This window comes from Saccostrea echinata, unplaced genomic scaffold, assembly GCF_033153115.1.
Source record: "Saccostrea echinata isolate AGI-Se365-2 ecotype Australia unplaced genomic scaffold, CSIRO_AGI_Sech_v1 ptg000001l, whole genome shotgun sequence".
In the NCBI taxonomy this organism is placed as follows: domain Eukaryota; kingdom Metazoa; phylum Mollusca; class Bivalvia; order Ostreida; family Ostreidae; genus Saccostrea; species Saccostrea echinata.
Window position 1 is genome coordinate 42,986,974 of NW_026889750.1, and position 27,826 is coordinate 43,014,799.

General features: G+C 35.0%; 1 protein-coding gene across 1 annotated transcript; it reads left to right on the forward strand.

The window, feature by feature from the left end:
- The first annotated feature begins 148 nt into the window (after positions 1–148).
- LOC133192182 (major facilitator superfamily domain-containing protein 1-like) lies at positions 149–27,586 on the forward strand. The gene is made up of 14 exons (XM_061328144.1): positions 149–380; positions 8,228–8,436; positions 8,798–8,865; positions 10,989–11,097; positions 11,358–11,460; positions 18,730–18,828; positions 19,360–19,471; positions 22,062–22,118; positions 22,357–22,513; positions 22,817–22,914; positions 23,485–23,597; positions 23,972–24,019; positions 25,424–25,493; positions 26,551–27,586. The coding sequence occupies exons 1-14, from the start codon at positions 221–223 to the stop codon at positions 26,567–26,569; spliced, it is 1,422 nt and encodes a 473-aa protein (XP_061184128.1). The 5' UTR covers positions 149–220; the 3' UTR covers positions 26,570–27,586.
- The last annotated feature ends 240 nt before the right edge of the window (positions 27,587–27,826 follow it).

A 27,826-nucleotide genomic window follows, 5' to 3' on the forward strand; every position in this document is an offset into this window, starting at 1 on the left:
TAACTGAGTCTTCATAAATAATAAATTAATCACTGTAGCCAAAGACTTTCATCAATACTTTGACTTCGAGATTATAATAAACTATTTTAAGAGGTCTCGTGACCAGAACGCATGAGTGATTGTCACAAGTACAACAAAGTGAGAGAGCAGATTAGAATGGTGTTGCAGCAAACAGTAGAAAATTACTATCATCCTTAAGTATTAAGTTTATTCAAACATTATGACGGAGTCGGAAAAGAAGCCCCTCATTGGAGCAGTGAACGAGGGAGATGAAGAAGAAGAAGAGGTCTTGGAGGGATGTGGAGGAACCATGGCGTGTAATCCCCACAGACCACTTCATCGTTACTTGATCCTTATCATCATGTGTTTCCTCAGCTTTGGTGAGAATTCATAGAAAATTGAAGGGAAAAATGTACTCTGATTGCACGTTTCTTTCTCTCTTACCCCCACCTTTATACAGGTCCAGTACAAAGACTCTTTCTACTTAGGTAGCTACTTATAGCTACCTATAATAGGTATTTAAACCTACTCCAGGTAGATATTTTTACCTACTTTTTGCTTTACTTGCATTTTATGGCCAAATGCAGCAAGGACGCAATATGTTGAGTATCAAATTTCTTGATACATATAGTCACACTGATGATGAGTATGAAAAAAATTTGGCCAAAAAATGATTACTTTTTCAATTTTGCATCAATAACTACACCCATTCCATTTTCTAGGAGTTAAAAAATCAAAGCTACATGGTAAGAAGCCTAAAATGTCTTACAAATCTGTAATCTGCACAAATTTTAAAACTTGCCCTCATGCATTCTTAGATAAAAGGTATTTAGGACGATTTTTCATATGTTTCCTCTCCATTCTTCATCATAAAGTTTTCAAATTAACACCCCAAATTTTGCCGTGCAAGTGTACAGCATGATAAACAACAAGTCTGACCTGTTTTAAAGATGCGCCTAAATTATTATTTATTTGGATTTTTCAAAGACAGGTTATTTAGGCCATCCTTAAAAAAATGATTGTTTGGAATTGCTGCCTGGGAGGTTTCAGACCCAGGAGGGAGGGAGGGAAATTTTTTTTCAAAATTCAAAATTAAAAATTGATGATAAAAATCTCAATAAGGAATGAACACATTATTTTCTGCCTTTTTGTAAAGGGTATCTCCCATCAACCGTGAACCCAGTTTTGCTTAGATCCTACACTTATTAGGTGATTGGGTGGCACATGTGGTAGCAGGCCAAGAATTGATTGAATAAAAAAAATCTTCTTATTTTTGGTCAATAAAATTTTTCCAGGAGGGGTCATTTCAATGAGGCGTGAGGCAATTCCAAACAAACAATTATTTTATTTTGGCCTTAAAGTAGGTAGAAGTAGCTACTTCAAGTAGGTTTAAATACCTAGGTAGCTATTAATAGCTACGTAGGTAGAAATAGTCTTTGGACTGGACCTGCTATATTTTACATTTGTGGAGAATAGTCAGAGTGGACATTATGCTAAAATCCCAGAAATCCCAACAGCCAGCTGGTATCACACCTTTCCTTTCCTTTTGCTTGGTCAGAATTAGGAAGTACAAATGTACCCAACCTCTGGGACTCTGTTGATTTGTTTCAGGTGGAATATGTCACATTTTTCATGTTCTCATATTTGTATGTTGGGCTGTGAATCACGATCATAGAAAAAAAGTACTATTGACAGGAGAGACTTCAGTTCTTACTATAGGTGAATGTGTTTTGGTGATTACATTGCTTAAACAGAGTCCATGAAAATGAGCAAATATGAAAATGTGATTCAATTTCCTTGCATCAAATCTATCAAAGCTCAAAGGTTTGGTAATTCAGATTAGTGTGCAAGAGGGAAGGAAAGTTGCGACGCCAGGTGGTTGTGAGAAATTCTTTTTTTTTTCCTGCATATATACAAAAATTATGGTTTTCATATGAAGTGAAGGAGAAGTTATCAGTGGATGCCATATCTAGCTTAATAGAGATATTGTGCTGAACTTGATAAATAAAATAGTAATTTACTTCATACATTGTGTAGTGTTGTTAATTTGAACTTTGAAGTGTTGCATGTGTTGAAGAATGTCAATCTTTCAAATTTTGATGAAGTCAGTGTTGGTATACAGGGGGTGGAGTCTCAAATTATAATCTCTTTATGTAAAAAGCAAAAAATTAAATGATGATAAGGAGGCCATTGATTATCCACAATTTACATGTGTATTTTAATTCATTTGAAAGTTTAATGAAGAAGCTTAGTTTCAAGTTTAAAGACAAACTTCCATTAAATATAAACTATATACAGGTCATATTTTATAGTCTAAAGTGAATATTTTATTGTTAGCTTTTTGCGAGTTTGAAAATTGAAAAGTTGATAGAGACAAGTTGAGTTTTTAAGATTAATGGAAAAAACTGTGTGGCATAAGGCCACTCTACTTGAACATTGGAGCCAGACAAAAATATCAATCAAGCACTATATGCATATTTACTGCTATCATTCTCTATGGAAGATTGTATAACATCTGTCTTCCCATCTCATATTCACATATTTAGCCCAATATATATATTATTTAAAGTGTTTCCATTAAGTTTATATTCCCTATGAAATATTCCCCAGAATTCAATTTTCAAGTTTGTCTGATTGTCGGTGTCCAGTTCATTTTGTGATAGGTCAATCTCCAGACACACTTATGTGATCGGACAAGCTACTTTTTGTAACATTATGGAATATTGTAAATATTATTGGAAAACATGAATTCATTTCACATTATAATTTAAAAAAAAATTACAAACATCAAATGTAAAAAACATTACAATATTAAGGGGCTCAGTCAATCGAGGCAGACAAACGAGGGTGATCAAGACTAGGTTACAGACAGGGCTACTGTATTTAGAAAGTCAAAAATTATACAGGTACATATACATGTACCACTTCATTCTTGAAAATACATTTTTAGCTCACGTCAATGAAGTCAGGGGAACTTATGTGATACCCTCGGCGTCGGCATCCCAGGTTAAAGTTTTTGGTGCAGTTTTCTTTTTAAGTACTTCTGTGCTCTACATTAATCAGAGATGCATGAAAAATGCTTCTAGTGTGTTTCATTGTACCAGTCAACATTTCAGATGCTGCAATTTCAGCCAAATAAGGACCAGATTAATGTTTTTGGATCAGATTCAAGTTTTTGGAGCAGGTCTCATTTCAAATTAACTATAAGCCCTATATTGACCAAACTTGCATGGCTGATACATCTAAGGATGCACATTACCAGGCTTGCTTTGGATGCTGGATCTGACTTACATTTTCCAGATGAGTGATCAGGGTAAAGCTTTTGGAACAGGTTCATTTCTAAAGTAACTATAAGCCCTATGTTGACCAAACTTGCATGGATGATCAATACATCTACACCTGCACACTACCAGGCTTGCTCCAGATGCTGGATTTGACCTAGATTTTCTTGATGAGTGACCATGTTAAAGTTTTTTAAGAAGGTTCATTCTAAAGTAACTATAAGCCCTATGTTGACCAAACTTGCATGGATGATATATCTAAGGATGCACACTATTGGACTTGCTTCAGAAGCTAAATTTGATCTACATTTTCTAGATAAGTGACCAAATTTAAGTTTTTGGTGCAGGTCCATTACCAAGAAACTATAAGGGCTTTCTGAACCTTGCATGGATGGTGCATCAAGGGATGAACACCCTTGAACTTGCTTCAGATGCTGGATTTGAATTACAGTTTTTGGATGGGTGACTAGTTTAAAGTTTTTGGATAAATTCATTCCCAAGTAACTGAAAGTCCTATCAGATCAAAATTGCATATATGTTGCATCTTGGGATGTACACTTCTAGATTTTTAGTTTAATATAGGACTTTGCCTTACTTAAAGACAACATTTGATGAGGTGAGCTCTGTAATCTCTGATTACCTATGTTTACAATTTTTTATATCTTCAGAGTGGGGCCATCGTTGGAAACCCATGGTTGGTCTCGCTTCTCTTACTTTTAGAAGCGAGACCGACCATGGGTTTCTGACGATGGAGTGGGGCAAGTAAACAATGAATTCATACAAGTGACATTTGTTGGCAGTTTGTCCAATGGACAAGTGAATGATTTAGTTAAAGTTGAGCCTTGCTCTTCTTGCAGAACAATATGATCTAATTGCTGTTTTCCTAAAAAGCATCCTGGGCACTTAGGAAATTTGACAAGTGAGCACTTTTAAAAGATCATGATACAGTGTGTAAAAGGAGAAGTGTACAATAATACGTCATAGATTACACATCGTAAAAGAAAATCTTGGCACTAACTTACAAGAAAACAAATTAATCAATCATGTACCTTCCTGCAAACTTAATAAAATGTTATATATGTTTTAACAGAGTAGGAAATAAAATGTCACATTCTGTCCACAATGGAGAAGGAAGTCAGAGAGGGTGGTTACTTACTGGGGAATAGGCACTAGAGGGCAAAAACTGTCATTTCTTTTATTTATTTTGTCTGTAAACAATCATTAGAGGTAGTACATAGTAGTACAAAAATGTCTGGTAGATGACTACTCTTTTGCACCCCCTCCCACAATGTTGACTGTTGAGTGGACATATCATCTCCTCTTGAGAGTTTTAAGTGACTGCATGGTACTCTGTTTGGATTTGAGTGACTAATCCTCACACAGTATCACAGAATACTCTGCTATAAAGTGTATGAACAGTTAACTATAAAATTTCATGATTATGATGTACAGGTTTAGATACATTGTTTTTCTTGTAACCTTGTGTTTAGGCCAAGTAAACTATTTATTTCCTGTAATAAATATATTCTTTAAGAACTCATGGACTGTCAAGGTAGCTCAGTTGGTAGAGCGCTCGCTCCGTGATCGGAAGGTCGTGTGTTCGAATCATGGACCTAAGTTGATAAAAAATAGGTAGCAACTGTTCCTTTGCCAAGCGCTTGGCACTTTGAAGTGAAAGTTGTGGGTCCTTTGGATGAGACCTTAAAAACCGAGGCCCCGTGTCACGGTAGGCGTTGGCACGATAAAGAACCCTCACTGTTCAATGGCCCTGAGTGCCGAGTAAAGGTCTAAATTTGAAGCCCTTCACCAGTATATGGTGACGTCTCTATATGAGTGAAAAATTCTCGAATTGGATGTAAAACAACATACAATCAATCAATCAATTACAAATCATGGTTGATAGGTATAGATTTTTTAGTTCACCTCAACAAGTCTGGAAGCTAATGTATATCCTCACTATCGCCGTCCTTGGTGAAAGTTTTTGGAGCAGATTTATTTTCAAGTAAATTTATGCCCTATATTGATCAAAGTTGCATGAATGATGCATCTAGTATGTTTTACTGTACAAGTCAGGTTTCAGTTGCTAATTTTCATTCAATATTTTCCCAAATAAAATTCAGGTTAATGTTTCTGGAGTAGGTCTCCTTCCCAAGTAACTATAAGCCATTCTTGAACCAAACTGGCATGGATTATGCACACTACCAGACTTGCTGTGGATTTTTGATCCAGATGAGTCAGCCAGTTAAAGTTTTTGGAGCAAGTCCATTTCAAAATAGCTATAAGTCACATGGTGATTAAATTTGCTTGTATGATGCATCTAGACAGCACTCTGCTAGACTTACTTTGGATGCTGGATCTGACCAATATTTTCTGGATGACTGACCAGGTTAAAGTATGAAGCAGAATTCCATTCCTAAGCTACAATAAGCTATATGATTAATTGATGTATTTAAGGATGCACAATACCAAACATGCTTATAATGCTGAATCTGACTTAGATTTCTGGTTAATAAACAGTTCAATGTTTTGGGAGCAGATCCATTCCCAAGTAAGTGAAAATCTACCCAAAACAAACTTGCATTGATGTACTTGCAACTAGGAATGCACACTACCAGAACATTCATTTGTTGTGAGATTTTGACTTTTCCTAATATTTGTTGAGTTGAGCTTTGTAATTTTTAATTGGGCCTTACCTATGTTTTTATTGTTACCTAGACTTACACTGACTTAGTTCAGTTTAGTTATCTAAGACTTACACGGACTTAGTTCAGTTTAGTTATCTAAGACTTACACTGACTTGGTTCAGTTTAGTTAAATGTTGTGGCCATAGGTGAGGCTAATAGCTGCAAATAACACTGCGCAGGAACATGCTCCATAATAGTTTTTTTGCCACCTGTAATCCAAGATTTTGGGGGGGGGGGTTATTGTTTTTTGCTCTGTCAGTCTGTTTGTCTGCAAAAACTTGAACCTTGGCCATAACTTTTGAATGGTTGAAGCTGGGGTTTTTATATTTCACATGTGTATTCCTTGTGACAAGACCTTTCTTTGTGTACCGAACTACCAATATATTAGACCTCTTGACCTTGGAGTTTGACCTACTTTTGCCAAATTTGACACAACTTTAACCATGGTCGTGACTTTTGAATGGTTGATGTTAGATCTTTCATACTTCATATGAGTATTTGACTATTTCTTGTGACTTTAGAGTTTGATCTTCTTTTGAAAAATTTAATCTTGATCATAATTTCTGAATGGTTGCTGCAAGGGCTTTCATATTTCCATGTGTATTCCCTTTGACAAGACCTTTCTTTGGGTTAAAACATTTTTGATCTCTTGACCTTGGAGTTTGACTTGTTTGTTTGTTTATTGTTTAATTTCCTTCTTGAGAATATTTCACTCATATGGAGACGCCACTACTTGCCGGTGGAGAGCTACAAATTTTGACCTATACTCTGCACTCAGGGCCATTGAGCAGTGAGGGATCTTTTTTGTGCCAGCACCTACTGCGACATGGGACCTAGGTTTATACAGTCTCATCCGAAGGACCAGTCTCCACGTCCCACAGTGGGATTCGAACCCATGACGTAAGGATCAACTCCTTACTCTGCGACTCTAGAGCGAACGCTCTAACCACTGCGCACTGCAGGCGATGAGTTTGACTTGCATATGAGAAACTTAAACCTTCACCATGGGCATTAGTGTTTCACAATGTTTTTTTTTAAGAATTAAGAACTAATTATAACATATTCTTTTCAATTAATCTGTATTTGTAAAACTAGAATGAAAGAAGAATTTTTCCTCAGATTCAGTGAATTTTGTATTAAAACAAGATGTGTTTATGAAACACTGACGCCCCCAAATGGCAGCTTATGGTGAAGGTTTAATGTCTCTCAAATGCAAGTAAAACGTCAAGGTCAAGAGATCAAAAATGTTGTTACCCAAAGAAAGGACTTGTGTCGATGGATATACCTGGTAAATATGAAAGCCCAAGCACCAACCATTCAAAAGTTATGGTCAAAGATAATATTTTCTAAAATTAGGTCAAACTCCAAGGTCAAGGTCAAAGGGTCAAAATTAATGTTACACAGGGGAAGACCTTGTAATAAGAAATACACATGCAAAATATAAAAGCCCTAGAACCAACTGTTCAAAAGTTATGGCAAAGGTTAAAGTTTTTCAAAAGTAGGTCAAACTCCAAGGTCAAAAGGTCAAAATTGTTGGTATCCAAAGGAAGATCTTGTCACAAGGAATATAGCTGTGAAATTTGAAAGCCCTTGTTCTAACTGTTCAAAAGTTTTGACCAAGGTTAAAGTGTATTAAAAGTGGATTAAACTATAAGGCCAAGGTCAAAAGATCAAATATAAAATATTTACACCCATGAAAAGGTTTTGTCACAATTATAATACATGTGATATATGAAAGCCTTAGCACCAACTGTTCAAAAGTTATGACCAAGGTTAAAGTTAGGTAAATTTTTGCAAAAGTGGGTCAAACTCCAAGGTCAAGGTCAAGAGTTGTAATATGTTGGTACCCAAAGAAAGTCTTGTCACAAGGAATACACTTAAAAGAAATATGAAAGCCATAGCTCCAACCAATCAAAAAGTTATGTGCAATGTTAAAGTTTTTGGGGACAAACAGATAGACAAACAGACAGATGGATGGACAGGGCAAAAACTCTATACCCCTGAATCTTCGATTTCGGGGGCATAAAAAACTGAATGTGTGTGGGAGAGGGGGGATTACTAAAGTAGTTCAGTAAAATAACAGGAAATGAATGCATTATTACATTGGTTGAGTGACCAGGCAATTGACCAGAATAATTCCATAGTTGATGGCAGTAGTCTATTTTGTGAATAATGTTTTGTGCCACTAGTGTAAAAGATTAAGTCTAGAGTATAAAATCTGTTAGATGTAAAGAATTAAAGTTCTTTTTTTATTTTTTGTAGGAAGCTACTTCTGCTATGATAACCCGGCTGCTCTCCAGGATACCATGATAAAGGCCCTGGACATTTCTGAGAGCACCTTTATGGGGTTCTATTCTTGGTACTCCTGGCCTAACGTCATTCTCTGCTTCTTTGGGGGGTTCCTCATCGACCGGGTTTTTGGGGTCAGGATGGGAGCCATCATTTTCTCCTTGTTTGTTACTGCGGGTCAGGTAACCATTTTGTTTTTTTTATATTTTTATACATATCTATATATACCAATTCTTCATCTTTTGACCTGAAGCTTTGTTTGAATTAAAAAAAAATTAAGCCATTATTCTTCAATGTTTCCAAAAACCAGTAAGTACCCGGTAATGCATCAGTCAAGATTTACTGACATTACCCAAGGCCCATATGCTTGAATGCATAAGTTTTTTTGATTTGATTTACATGATGAAAATGATATAACAAAAATATAAGGAATGGGAATCATTGTTGAAGCTTCATGCAATTTTAAGAAGTGACAGAAAAATAGATATGAGTAAAAATCTTAGTTGGAATTAAATATGAATAGTGTTATTCTTATATTTACAGGTGTTGTTTGCTGCAGGTGCTCTGGTTAACCATGTATGGCTAATGGATGTAGGAAGATTTGTTTTTGGGTAAGTTGACATTGGTATCAACTGAGGTTACAAGAAAATAAGACATCATTGATTTTATCACAAAAAAAAAAACAGTAGAAACATAGCATGATATTTACACTGTAAATACAGTCACTTAATTATCTCTTGCTTTGACGTAACAAAGTGTGAGACATTCACAGACTTCTAGCCTAAGACTTGATTAGTTTGGTTGTCACATGGTAAGATGACATGTGCTTGACAACTTTTAAACCTATCTAGAAAAACCACAAATGGTAGCTGAAAAAAATCATAAATACATGGCCTAGGTAGTGTATTTCTGTATGTTTCAAAAAAACTTAAGTATTAAATAAAATCATATGGTAATATAAATTCAGGCTTAACATTTACAAATACTGTAGAAGTACTTTTTTCCACCTAGTGTAAATTTACACTATTTGGTGGTCACAAATTTTTCAGGGAAATTTGTTCCAGTGTACTTGAAGTACATTTTAGGCAAATAGCGTCAATCTAAGAAATCTGCATTATTTTTTACCCGCAGATTAAATAGAAATTGTGATTTTGTGGAATTATGACCCTGTGGAAAAATGTACATCTACATTTCCAAATATTGCTGGTAATTCACCCTGTACTATAATACATTACACATTAATCACAAGTCATGATGGTGAGGGAAATATGAAATTTATTCAGCCAAAAAATCATATTCTCTGAAGGCTGAATAAATCTCCACATTTCCCAAATATTCATGCAATTCATTGTTTATTAAACCAAATTACATCAAACTTTTAAAAATACTGTATACAGGGTTATTTTTGCCCCGTGTTATTTCCGCCCTTTCACACTTGCAAACAATTTGCCCCATTTTAATTTCGCCCAGTCACAGTTTTGTTTAAGAAATTATACTTTTTTCTTTGAATTCACCCCGTCTTAAATTCACATACTTGTGACTTGGACGAAAGGGACAAAAATAAAAAGGGGACAAAAATTTCCCTGTATACAGTAAGCATAAACTTTCAGGTCTGGTAACACTCTCAAATTCACTTTCAATTGGAGAGAGTCTCTGAAACTCTTCTGCAAGTTTTGAATGTGTTCTTGAGTCCTTTTTGTTCAGTAATTTTGAATATTAATTTCTCACTGGGAATATGGAACCTACAGCTGTCAGATAGTGTGACAGTTTATGTCTGCTAGGTATTCTCAGCCAAAAACAAAAACTTTTAAAGGAAAACTTTAGAGTGTTCAGAAGTGGTGGGATGTGATATTTCTTCCCTGGGATACTTGATGTTTTTTGAGTCATGTAGGTGTCTGAGAGGAATCAGATTATACATTTTATAGAATTATTATAATGAGATATAATGATTCCACAAGTAGGGACTACAGTGATGTTAAAAGAAAATTGTACATGCTATGACCTGTAATAGGGATTGGGTATTTCGGTCCACAGCACCAAAATCTGTATGTAGTTTTAGAAGAGTCTGTAGAGGATTTTAGAAGGAAAACCTCAAGGAAAAATGGAAAGATTTTAAGAGGAATTAAGTAGGTTTGATCTGTGTGGTAGAGGACCTGCACAGATAGTGGGAGCTTCCAGGTTCAAATCTAGTTGACAACTTTGATCAGGCTTATATACTTACAAGATCAAGTACCAGTATTACAATTTGTTAAGCTGTTTTGTGCAATGTAATATTACATGTTAATTTGAGTAAGAAACTGTATGATTTTTGTCCATGTGGCAGTTAAAAATTAATTCACTGGTACACTTACTGGAACACACCTAGAATCAGTTTTCTTACCATTCCTTCAGAGAAGTAATGCATTTTTGATGCATACATATTGTAAGATCTAAATTTTAAATCTTGAAAAGGGCACCCACCTTTAATTTTCAATGTATTTCTTATTATTACTAATAAAACAAAATGGATTATTAATAATAAAAAAAAATATATTTTTATGGTTGAATTGTATGAGGCTCTATTTTTATTTTTGTTTAATTATAAAATTCTGCTTAATTTCACTATCTATATTGTAATGTTCAAAGATAGATAATAAGGAAAAAATATATTACCAAATGGAAGAGTTTTGAATGGAAAAAAATGTAGCAAATGTGATGGTTAAGTTTATGAAAATTGCAATGACTGGTATTTCAGCATTGGAGGAGAATCTCTTTGTGTAGCCCAGAATACCTATGCTGTAAAGTGGTTCCAAGGGAAAGAACTCAACATGGTGTTTGGTCTTCAACTCAGTTTCTCTAGAGTGGTAAGTTACCAGTATAGTAGTCTTGTGCTTTCTGATTAATGGTCAAATTTCAGTTCAGGAAGTCAAAAGACTAGTAGAAATTTGATAGGTGTAACTGTGTAACAAATTCATCTAACAATGTGCAATTCGTGTTTGTCTGTGAGAACTTTACTTTTCAGTAAATGAATATTTTAGAAGTTATTAAGTAATACTGTAACAATATATTTCTGTAGGGTTGAAATAGTATTATAGAATTTAACATGTATATTTGAAATTTTTAGGGCAGTACTGTGAATATGAATATCATGCAGCCCATCTACCAATGGATAAGTGGTATGGGGTTTAAACATGAGTACACCAGCTTAGGAGTGGTGCTTATGATTGGTAAGAGACTTTTGTTAAGTAAAAGGTATGGAATTTGTGCCTTTGATTTTTAAGTGGTATGGATTTTGTGCTGTTGATTGGTGAGTGATATGAATATTGTGCTGTTCATTTGTAAGTGGTATGAATTGGTGCTTTTGATCAGTGAGTGTTATGGATTTTGTGCTTTTGATTTGTAAGTGGTATGGATTGGTGCTTTTGATTGGTGAGACATTTGGATTTTATGCATTTGATTGGTGAGTGGTATGAATTTTGTGCTTCTGATTTGTAAGTGGTATGGATTGGTGCTTTTGATCATTAAATTGTATGGATTTTATGCATTTGATTGGTGAGTAGTATGGATTTTATGCACTTGATTTGTAAGTGGTATGGATTGGTGCTTCAGATTGGTTAGACATATGGATTTTATGCATTTGATTTTTCAGTGGTATGGATTTTGTGCTTTTGATTGGTGAGTGGTATGGATTTTATGCATCTGATTGGTGAGTGGTATGGATCTTAATATGCATTTGATTTGTAAGTGGTATGGATTTTGTGCTTTTTGATTGATAAATTGTATGGATTTCATGCATTTGATTGGTGAGTGGTATGGATTTTGTGGATTTGATTGGTAAGTGGTATCAATTTGTGCTCTTTATTGGTGAGTGGTTTGAATTTTGTGGTTTTGATTGATAAATTGTATGGATTGGTGGTTTTGATTATTGAGTGGTATGAATTGGTGCTTTTGATGTGTGAGTAGAATGGATTTCATGCATTTGATTGGTGAGTGGTATGGATTTTGTGGTTCTGATTTGTAAGTGGTATGGATTGGTGCTTTTGATTTCTTGGTGGTATAGATTTTTATGCCCCCAGATCGAAAGATCCAGGGGGTATATTGTTTTTGTCCTGTCTGTCTGTTTGTCTGTTTGTCCGTTTGTCTGTTTGTTTGTCTGTTTGTCTGTCTGTCTGTTGTCAACTTTAACCTTGCCCATAACTTTTGATTGGTTGGAGCTATGACTTTCATATTTCACATGTGTATTCCTTGTGACAAGACCTTTCTTTGGGTACCATCATATTTGACCTTTTGACCTTGACCTTGGAGTTTGACCCACTTTTGCAAAAATTTTATGAGACTTTAACCTTGGCCATAACTTCTGAACAGTTGGTGCTTGGGGTTTCAAACTTAACATGTGTATTCTTTGTGACAAGGCCTTCCTTCGGATACCAACAACTTTGACCTTTTGACCTTGACCTTGGAGTTTGACCTACTTTTGAAAAACTTCAACCTTGGCCATAACTTTTGAACAGTTGGTGCTTAGGGTTTCAAACTTCACATGTGTATTCCTTGTGACAAGAACTTCCTTTGGATATCAATCACTTTGACCCTTTGACCTTGACCTAGGAGTTTGACCTACTTTTGAAAAACTTCAAACTTGGCCATAACTTTTGAATGGTTGATGATAGGGCATTCATATTTCACATATGTAATCCTTGTGACAAGATCTTCCTTTGGATACCAACCACTTTGACCTTGACCTTGACGTTTGACTTTTATTTAAAAAACTTTAACCTTGGCCATAACCTTTGAACAGTTGTATCTAGGTCTATCAAATTTCACAGGTGTATTCCTGGAGACAAGACCTTTCTTTGGGTATCAACATTTTTTATCTTTTGGCCTGGATTTTGACTTGCATTTGAGAAACTTTAACCTTCACCATAAGCTGCCATACGGGGGCATCAGTGTTTCACAAACACATCTTGTTTACATTTGATTCGTAAGTGGTATGGATTAGTGTTTTTGATTGGTGAGTGGTATGAATTTTATGCATTTGATTTGTAAGTGGTATGGATTGGTGCTTTTGATTGGTGAGAAATATGGATTTTATGCATTTGATTGGTTAGTGGTATAGATTTTGTGCTTTTGATTTGTAAGTGATATGGATTGGTGCTTTGGATTATTTTTAAGTGGTATGGATTTTATACATTTGATTTTTAAGTGGTATGGATTGGTACTTTTGATTGTTGATTGGTATGGATTTTATGGATTTTATTGGTGAGTGGTTAGATTTTGTACTTTTGATTTGTAAGGGGTATGGATTTTTTGCTCTTTAGTTTAAACCATATTTTATTTGAAAATGACAAGCAGAAAATACAGATAAGTAGTACAAAAATCAAAAAGGATTCGGAAACAAGTTTGAAAACTTATACTAATCCGTTTCCTTATTATTATGATAAAGATGACAGACCCTTATTATTTTTGCTCTTTATTGGTGAGTGGCATGAATATTTTGGTTTTGATTGATAAGTGGTGTGGATTGGTGCTTTTGATTGATAAGTGGTAGTTTTGGTGGTTTTGATTGGTGAGTGATTTGGATTGGTGGTTTTGATTATTGAGTGGTATGGATTGGTGCTTTTGATTTGTAAGTATAATGAATTTTATGCATTTGATTGGTGAGTGGTATGGATTTTGTGCTTTTGATTTGTAAGTGGTATGGATTGGTGCTTTTGATTGGTGAGTGGTATGGATTTATTGCGTTTGATTTGTAAGTGGTATGGATTAGTGTTTTTGATTGGTGAGTGAATTTTATGCATTTGATTTGTAAGTGGTATGGATTGGTGCTTTTGATTTCTGAGACATATGAATTTTATGCATTTGATTGATGAGTGGTATGGATTTTGTGCTTTTGATTGGTAAATGGTATCAATTTGTGCCCTTTATTGGTGAGTGGTATGAATTATGTAGTTTTGATTGATAAGTTGCATGGATTAGTGCTTTTGATTGGCAAGTGATATGTATTTGTGGTTTTGATTGGTGAGTGATATGGATTGGTGCTTTTGATTTGTAAGTAGAATGGATCTTTGAATTTGATTTTTAAATGGTATGGATTTTGTGCTTTTGATTTATAAGTGGTATGGATTGATGCTTTTGATTATTTTGTAAGTGGTATGGATTTTATACATTTGATTTTTAAGTGTTATGGATTGGTGCTTTTGATTGGTGATTGGTATGGATTTTATGTATTTGATTGGTGAGTGATTAGGTTATGTTCTTTTGATTTGTAAGTGGTATGGATTTTGTGCTTTTTATTGGTGAGTGGTATGAATTTTTTGGTTTTGATTTTTAGCTCACCTCGACGAAGTCGAGATGAGCTTATGCTATACCCCCGGCGTCGGTGTTGGTGTTAGCGTCGGCGTCCCGGTTAAAGTTTTAGGAGCAAGTCCATTCCCAAGTAACTATAAGCCCTACCTGGACCAAACTTGCATGGATGATGCATCTAGGGATGGACACTACCACACTTGCTTCGGATGCTGGATCTGACCTAGATTTTCCACATGAGTGACCAGGTAAAAGTTTTTGGAGCAGGTCCATTCCCAAGTAACTATAAGCCCTACCTGGACCAAACTTGCATGGATGATGCATCTAGAGATGGAAACTACCACACTTGCTTCTGATGCTGGATCTGACCTAGATTTTCCACATGAGTCACCAGGTTAAAGTTTTTGGAGCAGGTCCATTCCCAAGTAACTTTAAGCCGTACCTGGACCAAACTTGCATGGATGATGCATCTAGAATGGACACTTCCACACTTGCTTCTGATGCTTGATCTGACCTAGATTTTCCACATGAGTGACCAGGTTAAAGTTTTCAGAGCAGGTCCATTCCCAAGTAACTATAAGCCCTACCTGGACCAAACTTGCATGGATGATGCATCCAGGGATGGACACTACCACACTTGATTGGGATGCTGGATCTGACCTAGATTTTCCACATGAGTGACCAGGTTAAAGATTTTGGAGCAGGTCCGTTCCCAAATAACTATTAGCCCTACCTGGACCAAACTTGCATGGATGATGCATCTAGAGATGGACACTACCACACTTGCTTCTGATGCTGGATCTGACCTAGATTTTCCACATGAGTCACCAGGTTAAAGTTTTTGGAGCAGGTCCATTCCCAAGTAACTTTAAGCCGTACCTGGACCAAACTTGCATGGATGATGCATCTAGAATGGACACTACCACACTTGCTTCTGATGCTTGATCTGACCTAGATTTTCCACATGAGTGACCAGGTTAAAGTTTTCAGAGAAGGTCCATTCCCAAGTAACTATAAGCCCTACCTGGACCAAACTTGCGTGGATGATGCATCCAGGGATGGACACTACCACACTTGATTGGGATGCTGGATCTGACCTAGATTTTCCACATGAGTGGCCAGGTTAAAGATTTTGGAGCAGGTCCGTTCCCAAATAACTATTAGCCCTACCTGGACCAAACTTTCATGGATGATGCATCTAGGGATGTACAGTAACTCATCTGCTTCGGGTGCTGGATCTAACCTAGATTTTCCACATGAGTGAATTTTAGCCATATTTTAACCAAATTAGCATGGATGATGTATCTAGGGATGGATACTTCCAGACTTGCTTTGGATTCTGAATCTGACCTACATTTTCCAGATGAGTGACCAAGATAATTTTTTGGAGTAGCTATATAATATTATGGCCTGTTATGATAAACTTTGTATAGATGGTGCATCTAAGGATGAAAACTTCCAGACTTACTTTGGATTTTTAAGCTGACCAAAATTTTCTTGAGTAGTAAACAGGTTAAAAGTTTTTGAACAGTTCTATTTCCAAGTAACTATAAGTCCTACTTAAATCGAACTTGCATGGATATTGATCTTTGGATGTACACTAACTGGAAAAAAAATATGATGTGAAATTTGCATTACTTATAGATAACACTCGTCGAGGTGAGCTTGGTAATCTTTGATTACCTATGTTTAAGTGGTATGGATTTTGTGCTTTTTGATTGGTGAGTGGTATGGATTGGTGCTTTTGATTGGTGATTGGTATGGATTTTATGCATTTGATTGGTGAGTGGTTAGATTTTGTGCTTTTGATTTGTAAGTGGTATGGATTTTGTGCTCTTTATTGGTGAGTGGCTGGAATATTTTAGTTTTGATTGATAAGTGGTATGGATTGGTGCTTTTGATTTGTAAGTGGTATGGATTTTTTATATTTGATTAGTAAGTGGAATTGATTGGTGCTTTTGATTGGGGAGTGGTATGGGATTTATTGCATTTGATTTGTAAGTGGTATGGATTAGTGTTTTTGATTGGTGAGTGGTATGGATTTTATACATTTGATTTGTATGTGGTATGGATTGGTGCTTTTGATTTGACTGAGACATATGTTGATCTTATGCATATCATTGGTGAGTGGTATGGATTTTGTGCTTTTGATTTGTTAGTGGTATGGATTGGTGCTTTTAATCATTAAATTGTATGAATTTTATGCATTTGATTTGTGAGTGGTAGGGATTTTGTGCTTCGAGGTGACTCGAGGTGAGCTTGGTAATCTTTGATTACCTATGTTTAAGTGGTATGGATTTTGTGCTTTTTGATTGGTGAGTGGTATGGATTGGTGCTTTTGATTGGTGATTGGTATGGATTTTATGCATTTGATTGGTGAGTGGTTAGATTTTGTGCTTTTGATTTGTAAGTGGTATGGATTTTGTGCTCTTTATTGGTGAGTGGCTGGAATATTTTAGTTTTGATTGATAAGTGGTATGTATTGGTGCTTTTGATTGGTGATTGGTATGGATTTTATGCATTTGATTGGTAAGTGGTTAGATTATGTGCTTTTGATTTGTAAGTGGTATGGATTTTGTGCTTTCATTGATGAGTGGTATGAATTTTGTGGTTTTGAATTTTAAGAAGTATGGATTTTGTGCTTTTTGATTGGTGAGTGGTATGGATTTTGTGGTTTTGATTTGAAGTGACATGTATTGGTACTTTTGACTCGTAAGTGGCATGAATTTGGTGCTTTTGATTGATTAGTGGTATGGATTTGGTTCTTTTGATTACTGTAGATGGACTTTCTTCCATGTTGTCATAATTCCGTGGAATCTCATTTTCTGTTTAATCTGTGGGTAGAAAATTACGCGGATTTCTTAGACTGTCACTGTATGCATTACATGTGTATTAAGTACGTTTGGACAAATTTCTGCGGAAAATTTGTGACCACGTACATATCGTAAATTAATACCATGCGGAAAAAAGTACTTCTACTGTAGCTTGTGGTATGAATTTGGTGGTTTTGATTGGTACATATAAGTAGTATGGATTATGTGCTTTTGATTGATTAGTGGTGGATTTTGTGCATTTGATTGGTAAGTTGCATTGATTGCTGCCTTGACTGGTCAAGTGGTATGTACAGTAAAACACACTTAAAACGAAGTGCCAGGGGCGGACAATTTCGCTTCCTTATAAGCGTAATTCGTTATATCCAATAAGTTAACGAAATATCAATTTGTTATAAGCATGTTAGCTATAAGAGTATTTTACTGTATTAACTTTTTATTGGTATAGATTTGCTGGTTTTGATTTGTAAATGGTATGGATTTGGTGCTTTTGATTGATAAATATTATGAATATGGTGCTTTTGATTGGTTAGAGTCATGGGTTTTGTGCTTTTTATTGGTAAATGGTATGGATTTGGTGCTTTTGATTGGTTAATAGTATGGATTTTGTGGTTTTGATTGGTTAGTGGTATGGATTTTGTGCTTTTAATTGGTAAGTGGTGTGGATTTTGTGGGTTTTGTGGTTTTGATTGGTTAGTGGTATGTATTTGATGGTTTTGATTTGTAAGAATCATGGATTTTGTGCTTTTGTTTGGTAAGTGGTATGGATTTGGTGCTTTTGAATGGTTAATAGTATGGATTTTGTGCCTTTGATTGGTTAGTGATATGGATTTTGAGCTTTTGATTGGTAAATAGTATGGATTGGTACTTTTGATTTGTAAGTGGTATGGATTGGTGCCTTTGATTGATTAGTGGTATAGATTTTGTGCTTTTGTCTGGTTAAGTGGTATGGATTGGTGCTTTTGATTGGTAAGTGGTATGGATTGGTGCTTTTGATTGGTAAGTGGTATGGATTGGTGCTGTTGTCTGGTTAAGTGGTATGGATTGGTGCCTTTGATTGGTTAGTGGTATGGATTGGTGCTTTTGTCTGGTTAAGTGGTATGGATTAGGGACTAGTTTAAGAATAGTATGCATGATCAGTAAGTACCTGAGTGTTAGGAGTTCAGACATGAAAACATATTTTTTGAACAAATTCTTTTGATTTTATGGGATGGAGATCATCATTTTATGGGATGGAAGTTAACATAAATGTGAGTCTAAATTGGGTTTCACTGGAATTGCATTTACATTAAATTTATTTGTTTTTGTTTTTATGTAGATATGAAGAATGTGTAGTAAACAGTGTTATTTTTTGTCTTTTTTTAGGGGCTATTATGTGTATATTTTCTTTGATATGTGCACTTGTCCTAAGTTTCTTTGATAAAAGAGCAGATAGAATTCTAAAGAGAGCCAGTGTCACCTCAGGTGAGATTAATAGTATCTAAAAATATATATAGCACACTAAAACTTAACTCTGGATATTCAAAATTGATTGTTGAAGTCCCAGACATTTAACACTGCATTGAGAGTGTTTGATCATTCTGCTTTTTTAGCTCACCTGAGCCGAAGGCTCAAGTGAGCTTTTCTGATTGAAATTTGTCTGTTGTCTTTTGACATTGTCATCGTCGTTGTTGTTGTAAACTTTTCACAATTTCATCTTCTTCTCCAGAACTACTGGGCCAATTTCAACCAAACTTGGCACAGAGTATCCTTGGGTAAAGGGGATTCAAGTTTGTTCAAATGAAGGGCCAGACCCTCTTCCAAGGGGAGAAAATTACAAATTAGTGAAAAATAAATGGTATCTTTTAAAAATCTTTTCAATACTGAACTGATTTTTTTCCTAGCCACAGTGCTCAGGTGAGCGATGTAGCCCATGGGCCTCCCAAGAAGTGAATGTAACAAGGATTTATGTGATTGGATTCTGTATGTCAGCACTGACCTTTGACCTTTTTTTAGATGAGACTATCAGGATTACAGATGTGAAGTACTTTCCTTTGACCTTTTGGCTCCTGTGTATAATATGTGTGGGATACTATGTAGCAGTTTTTCCATTTATTGGATTAGGATTGTAAGTACATGTACATGTTTCCCAGATATTACAGATCTAGAAAAAAACAATTGGCATAATGACACAGTGATTGGTATTGTAGAAGTATTGACCACATCATTACATATTTATGTAAACAATCGGAACCATGCTCAAAACTTACATAGTGTTCAAAAGACCCTTTTGTTTTGTATCAGATTTATTGATCAACTTTAAGATACATCAATTATACACACCTTGAGCTGTGGTTAAGTTTTAAGTCTTGCAGGTTGTGCAGTATTAATTTTTTCTATGCATTCTTAAAATTTTGCAAATTTATGCTGACATTATTATTCAGAGGAAATGCCTGGAGAGATTCCTTTCCAGTGTCTGTAAAATGATTCTCTAATAGCACGGTACATAAACTTGTCAACGTCAAGCAGGTGCTTGATAAATCATGTGCAGGATATAAGTATTCCCCATCACATACAGCACCCCAGAAATTCAACACTACCTTAATTTTCATAAATCAGGGGTACAGTATTCAAAATGCCAACGCATAGTTTTTATTTCATTAAAAAATGAGGTACATGTCTAGTGTAGGAATGCAAATATCTGGGATGCAGGCCTTATTTTGTCTCTGCCATTTTGAGCTCACCTCGACGAAGTCGAGATGAGCTTATGCTATACCCCCGGCGTCGGTGTCGGCGTTAGCGTCGGCGTCCCAGGTTAAAGTTTTAGGAGCAAGTCCCATTCCCAAGTAACTATAAGCCCTACCTGGACCAAACTTGCATGGATGATGCATCTAGGGATGGACACTACCACAATTGCTTCGGATGCTGGATCTGACCTAGATTTTCCAGATGAGTGACCAGGTTAAAGTTTTTGGAGCAGGTCCATTCCCAAGTAACTATAAGCCCTACCTGGACCAAACTTGCATGGATGATGCATCTAGAGATGGACACTACCACACTTGTTTCGGATGCTGGATCTGATGTAGATTTTCCAGATGAGTGACCAGGTTAAAGTTTTAGGAGCAGGTCCATTCCCAAGTAACTACAAGCCCTACCTTGACCAAACTTGCATGGATGATGCATCTAGGGATGGACACTACCAAACTTGCTTCGGATGCTGGATCTGACCTAGATTTACCGGATGAGTGACCAGGTTAAAGTTTTATGAGCAGGTCCATTCCCAAGTAACTATCAGCCCTACCTTGACCAAACTTGCATGGATGATGCATCTAGGGATGGACACTACCACACTTGCTTCGGATGCTGGATCTGACCTAGATTTTCCAGATGAGTGACCAGGTTAAAGTTTTAGGAGCAGGTCCATTCCCAAGTAACTATAAGCCCTACCTGGACCAAACTTGCATGGATGATGCATCTAGGGATGGACACTACCACACTTGCTTCGGATGCTGGATCTAGTGTAGATTTTCCGGATGAGTGACCAGGTTAAAGTTTTAGGAGCAGATCCATTCCCAAGTAACTATAAGCCCTACCTGGACCAAACTTGCATGGATGATGCATCTAGGGATGGACACTACCACACTTGCTTAGGATGCTGGATCTGACCTAGATTTTCCGGATGAGTGACCAGGTTAAAGTTTTAGGAGCAGGTCCATTCCCAAGTAACTATAAGCCCTACCTGGACCAAACTTGCATGGATGATGCATCTAGGGATGGACATGGCCACACTTAGTTCGGATGCTGGATCTGATGTAGATTTTCCAGATGTGTACCAGGTTAAAGTTTTAGGAGCAGGTCCATTCCCAAGTAACTGTAAGCCCTACCTGGACCAAACTTGCATGGATGATGCATCCAGGGATGGACACTACCACACTTGCTTCGGAAGCTGGATCTGACCTAGATTTTCCACATGTGAGACCAGGTTTAGATTTAGGAGTAGTCTCGTTCCCAAGTAACTATAAGCCCTTCCTGGACCAAACTTGCATGGATGATGCATCTAGGGATGTACACTAACCAACCTGCTTCGAATGCTGGATCTGACCTAGATTTTCCACATGAGTGAATTTTAGCCATATTTTAACCAAATTAGCATGGATGATGTATCTAGGGATAGATACTTCCAGACTTGCCTTGGATTCTGAATCTGACGTACATTTTCCAGATGAGTGACCAGGGTAATTTTTTGGAGTAGCTATATAATATTATGGCCTGTTATGATTAAACTTGCATAGATGGTGCATCTAAGGATGAAAACTTCCAGACTTGCTTTGGATGTTGGAACTGACCAAAATTTTCTTGATTACTAAACAGGTCAAAAGTTTTTTGAGCAGATCTATAATTAAATCAAACTTGCATGGATATTGATCTTGGGATGTACCCTAACTAGAAAAAAAAATATGATGTGAAATTTGCCTTACATGTAGATAACATTCGTCGAGGTGAGCTTCGTAATCTTTGATTACCTATGTTTTTTTAACTTGGTGGAATGAGTGGTATGCAACCTAACTGAGTTCTCTTGGTCAGTGACTGTTAAAACGTTACATAAAAAGGGATGGTTACTGACGTAATTCAGCTGAATATGTAATTTATTTGTTTATTGAAATACTGTATTAATTGCTTAGTGTTATAATATAGTTAATTTGTTTTTTTCTTTTCAGGGTGTTCTTTGAGATGAAGTGGGGCTTTGATCCAAGTTTAGCAAACAATGTCAACAGGTATACATATGCAAAGGGAAAGATTGTCAAAACTTTTTATCAATTGTTCATATATATGCACTATATACCATTATTACAAGCACAGGGGTGTTTGTGGTAGCTTGAGGAATGCATCAAAGTTAATGGAATAAATAAATATTCAACAATTTTACAATGAAATTTTCAACTCTCTTCAAAATCATATGAAAATAATATTTCTTGAGTTTATTATGTCTTTGAATATGTTGTCATATTTCAGTTTGGTGTACATTATATCAGCAGTTGCCTCCCCTGTCTTTGGTTTCCTGATTGACCGTAGTGGGAAGAATATTTTCTGGGTTATTTTGGGGACTGTGTGTACTATAGGATGTCACGCCCTTTTAGCTTTCACTTTCCTTAATCCTTATGTTGCCATGGTAAGTAATTATTGAATTATTGTAAACTAAAACTTATCAATATTAAACCTGGCTATTAGCTGTCAAATCAGATCTTGAAGACAAATTTCATGTTCAGTTTGTCTTCCTTCTATGTAAGAGAGAAAATAATATGTATTCATTAATGAAATGATAAAGTTTAATATAAATGATGTGTTCAAGTCAACTACAAGTTTAGGAAAGTCTACAGTCCATTTGCCAGTGTCATATGGAACACATACTGATTATAGACAGTCTGACTGATGATAATATTCCTGTTATTTAATGATGTTTTGGACATTGTAGTCATGTATGGGCTTAGCCTATTCCATTCTTGCCAGTGCCCTATGGCCGATCACAGCACAGATTGTAAAATCAACACAACTAGGAACAGCTTATGGCATGTAGGTAAAATACCTGTATCAGTAGAACACAGTTAATCCTTGATTTAACTTCTGTCTGTAATGTGACATGCTAGAACATTTGTCAATTTAAATTTGTTGAGATCAGCCAATATTCTGTATTCTGTTCCCTTAGATTCATCTGTCAGAATAAAAAAAAAACAAAACTTGTCATTCAAAATGAGCTTGGAATTAAAAGACAAGTAATAGATTCAATGATGAGAGTCACAGCCTGTTTTCTCAGTAGCTCGATAAAGCACCTATTTAATCATTTAATTACCTGTGAAAGCTACTGTAGATTGCAGTGATAGCTATTGTAGCTTGCTTTGATAACTATTGTAGCTTGCTTTGATAACTATTATAGTTCAATGTAATATCTGTTGCAGCATGCTATGATAGCTATTGAAGGTCACCGTGATAACTACTTTAGCTCACTTTGATAGCAATTAAATCTTGATCTGATTGCTTTTATAGCTCACTGTACATGTGATTGCAGTTAGAGCTCTCTATGATAGCTATTATAGTTCTCTGTGATAGCTATATTGTATCTTGCTGATTTTGATTGTTTTGTAGCATGCAGGCTATACAGAACTTGGGTTTAGCTGTGATAGCTATAGTAGCTGGTGCTATTGTTGATTCAAAAGGCTATCTGATCCTGGAAGTGTTTTTCTTGGCATGTCTCTGCGGTATGTTTCTATGATTTCTATGAATTACTTAAACTTTGACTTATTTTCATATAAAGACAATAGTACAATATTCTTCTTTATCATGAGAAATTTCTTCTTATTGTTATTAGTAAGATAAATATCTATGCTTAAGCATAAAAAATGTGATTTATGCTCTTTTGTTTTTCTGTTCATCTGCCTATCTTCATGGAATAAGATATTTTAAAATCTCTGTTCTAAGATTTACAGATGGCTATTTGGAAACAATTTCTTGAAATTTGAAATAACAGTAGGGATTTACCATTCAACCTTTGGAAAGTGATATGCATGTATTTACAAACAAATATGGTTCAATTGATAACAAATTAAATAATTCCTTGATAATTTTTTTTCAGTGGCCCTTATAGCTGCTGTGTTGCTTTATCTAGTGGATGCCTCTAAAGGTAAAAATCAAGTCTGTCTAACCATGTGATACAGAGGATGTTGGAGTTTTTGTGTACCTCAGCAAGTGACTAAAAGTTTATGGTTGTGATAGCACATATGCATAATTATTAAGGTTGTTCTAACTGTACGGATACTGATAACATTATCATATGTTTATAATTATACCTTCAGCTTGAAAAGTTGGGGAATATAGTGATGGGGGTGTCTGTACATCTGTCTGTCTGTCCATTACGCTTGGGGATATCCATCTCTTATCCGCAACTCCTCCTATACCACTGAATAAAAGTTAATGATCAATTTAATTACATAGTGTCATTGTGCACATCTTATTGTGTATTTTGATTGGACACATTTTTTGGGTTTCCCAAAACAAACATAGGCACTGCCATTCTTTCTATTATATGGGGGTACCCATCTCTTATCTGCAACTCCTTCTATACCACTGAATAAAATTTAATGAAACTTTAACAGGATTTTTATTATATAGTGTGCAATTATACACTTCTTATTTTACATTTTGATAGATATTTGGGCTTTCTCATAGCTAAACATGGACTTTGCCATGTGGGAGGGGGGGGGTATCATTTTGTGAGCTCAATGTTCACAGTGCCTCTAGTTTTCATTACTGCAGCATAAGCAGTTTTGAACAGTTCTTAACAAAGTAGGAATTTGCCATCACAAACAAATTTGATATCCATGAATCATTTGGGTGTAAAATGTTGGCATAAATTTTGTTGATAATAAATTGATAAATTCTATGTTTACCTTTATTTTAGTTATTTTATGCTCTGTTCTCACAGAAAGTTTAATTCGAATACGTTGCAAGTTACCGTGAATTAAATTTAAGCCGTGTTTCCATGGATAATTTTATGCGCATTAGTTTAATTTGAATTAATTTGCTGCACATCAAATTGCATTAACTCCATGTGAACAGCTAAGTGAAGTTAATTCAAATTATATTTTGATGCATGCTTAATAGCAAAATTAAGCCACATGCCACATGTCAGTGGTCAAACGTAAGTACTTATGCTATTTTTGAGTGAAAAACAAAGGAAAATTTAGTTTTTCTCTAAAAATGTGTACAGACAACTATGACATTATTTCAAATCTATCTGCTCTGCATAAGGTGATGTGCAAATGACATCATAATAGCCTTACTGTAGAAATAAAATTTTAATACATTATTTTACTTCGCATTAACTGTGGTGTGAACACAATTTAATTCACATTTGTTTAATTTGCATTATTTATAATTCTACAATTTTCTTTAAAAAGTAAGCATTAAAATGTAATATGTTAAAACAGAAAATTAGGGAATATGTAAAAAATTGTATTTTTCATGGTGTATATCTGTATATATCAATTTATTTTAACCAGTTTAAAAAAAAAAAATTATTTCACAGGTGGAAAGCTTAATCTCTCAGCAAAGGAGAGGAGGAAACTGGCAGCCATTAATTCTGAGAAGGGCGAGGAGTGAGTAAAATCAATCTTCAATTTTTCATGATAGGATCGTTTTATGTAGGTTTCCTAAAAGACTTTTTGGATCAAATTATTAAAGGCTGAATTTTTAATTAGTAGATAAATTTAAAAGCAACATGCAAAAACTAATGAGAGTTCAATGCTTTTTTGTAGCTGAAAACTTTTAAATCCTTTGTAAAAATTTATCTCATTATATTCTCTTATGCCATCAGTAAGTACTAATGAATGTGATAATTAGGAAGGATTTGAAGCAAGATAGATAACAATGAAACTTTCACAGTATGTAGGTGGGAGGGGGGGGGGTTATCATTTTGTGAGCTCAATGTTCACAGTGCCTCTAGTTTTCGTTACTGTAACATAAGCAGTTTTGAACAGTTCTTAACAAAGTGGACCTGTTTACATGGATTATGTCAAATGAAGATTCTGAGTTTGTTGTTTTATTATGCCAGCTAGCATTTAAATGAAAATTTTAATATGAGAAAACAACATAGTACAATATAGGCATATTAATACTGTCATTATACATATACTATTTGTATACATCTTATGCATCCTAAAAGTTGACAGCTAACTCTCTGTTCAATGTACAATTGTTTGTTTTGTTCTGTTTATTGTTATTTATGACTATGATTTCGGACATTGTTCATCTTTATGCTCCACTGTGGGCCCAAATTGGTTGAATAAATATTCTATATTCTGTAGGTGTATTTTTTATTAACTGTTATAACAAACATAGATACAAGTTTTTGAAATTACGTTGTAGATGTATCAAATCTATTTTGTATATGTGTGAAAGTTAAATTAATTAAAGATAGATGGCAATTAAACATTCACAGTATGCAGGTGTATTTGTTATTAACTGTTATAACATATGTAGATAAAAGTATTTTGCAATTTATTGTAGATGTATCAAATCTATTTTGTATAGGAGTGAAAGTTAAATTGATAAAGAATAGATGACAATTAGATATACATGTATATTAATTAATCTTACACTCCTAGTATCAGTTTTAGGTTTTGAGAAATAAACTTCATTCCTTTGATTTTCAAGGAAAAAACTACTGGATTGAAGATGGTGCCATGTGGAAATATTTTACAAAATCTGTGATATGTGTGGAGGTGGACAAGACACGGGAATAATATGGGAGAGCATTGACAAAAACCAAGGACATTGTATACACAGGCACACACACACATACACGCATAAAGAATCGGTGAAGATTTTAACACAAGCATTCCAGTCAAACTTACTGCATTTAATGGTCTTTATGTGCAATTACTGGTATACTTCACTTAGGACATTCAGAATTTTTAAGAAATTCAGGAATACATGTCTTGTCTCATACTTTGGTAATATTAATATGAAATATTTATTTACAAAAACAAAATATAAAGGAACTTGGATTTTATTTTTCAAGCATAATATGATTTCCCTAAAATTTGTTTTAAACCCAATCAGAGTGGCGTTGTTAAACTTTACAGTTGATGATATTAACTGCATGAAAACAGAGATTTATTGTTTATATATGCTGGAATACATATTTTAAATTAAAATTGTACAAAAGAAGATTTTACATTTGCTGAAACATGTATAAACAAGTTTTTAAAGATTTTCAGAAAAAGGTTTTACACAATATACATGACAATTCAATGATGTTGTGAATATAAAGTTTGCAGTGTTTTCTGCATCACTCATCAATGTACATCCATCCAGGAACAGCTGGTTGTCCAAAATTGTGGGAGGTGATTAGATTGCATTTCGTAATTGGATATTGTTTAAAGAAAAGTATAAATTTAAGCCACATAAAATATTGTGCAATGTGGCAGCACCAGACCTAAATTTTTGTGTATTTGTGTAATAATTTGTATTTTTCAAATATGTTTATGCTTTCATTTAAATAAATGTTAGACATGAAAGTTTATTATCTTAAAGTTTAGTAAAATTCAGCCAAATCAAATACCAAGAGTTGTAAGTACTTCATCTTTAGCGAAGCAAACTACTAGTCTATATGATGACAATATTTCACAGTGAAGCAAACTACTAGTACATTAGACAACTGTTTCTTCAATAAAAATGGAACTTGGAAGTTTTCATCTTGTGATTGATCATTTACAATCCGGAGGAGGATTTGACTATACTGTATCAAAAAGAAGGGGTGGAGATGGGGGCAACTGACCTCTGAATTAACATTTTCATACTAAAATAACAGTAAAAGATTAAAAGGGGGGGGGGGGCTCTGATATTATGTGCCAGGTCTCTTCCAGCAACCTTTGGAATTACCCCTGGTTTGTTCCCCACCATTAGCTAAATTGTTTTTGTATTCTAA

Bases quoted from the DNA above. Each gene is read 5' to 3' on its own strand.
- LOC133192182 (XM_061328144.1), top strand. From the start codon at position 221: ATGACGGAGTCGGAAAAGAAGCCCCTCATTGGAGCAGTGAACGAGGGA. The intron at 18,829-19,359 runs GTGAGATTAATA...ACCTTTTTTTAG, and splicing joins GAGAGCCAGTGTCACCTCAG to ATGAGACTATCAGGATTACA. The intron at 22,915-23,484 runs GTAGGTAAAATA...ATTGTTTTGTAG, and splicing joins CTAGGAACAGCTTATGGCAT to CATGCAGGCTATACAGAACT.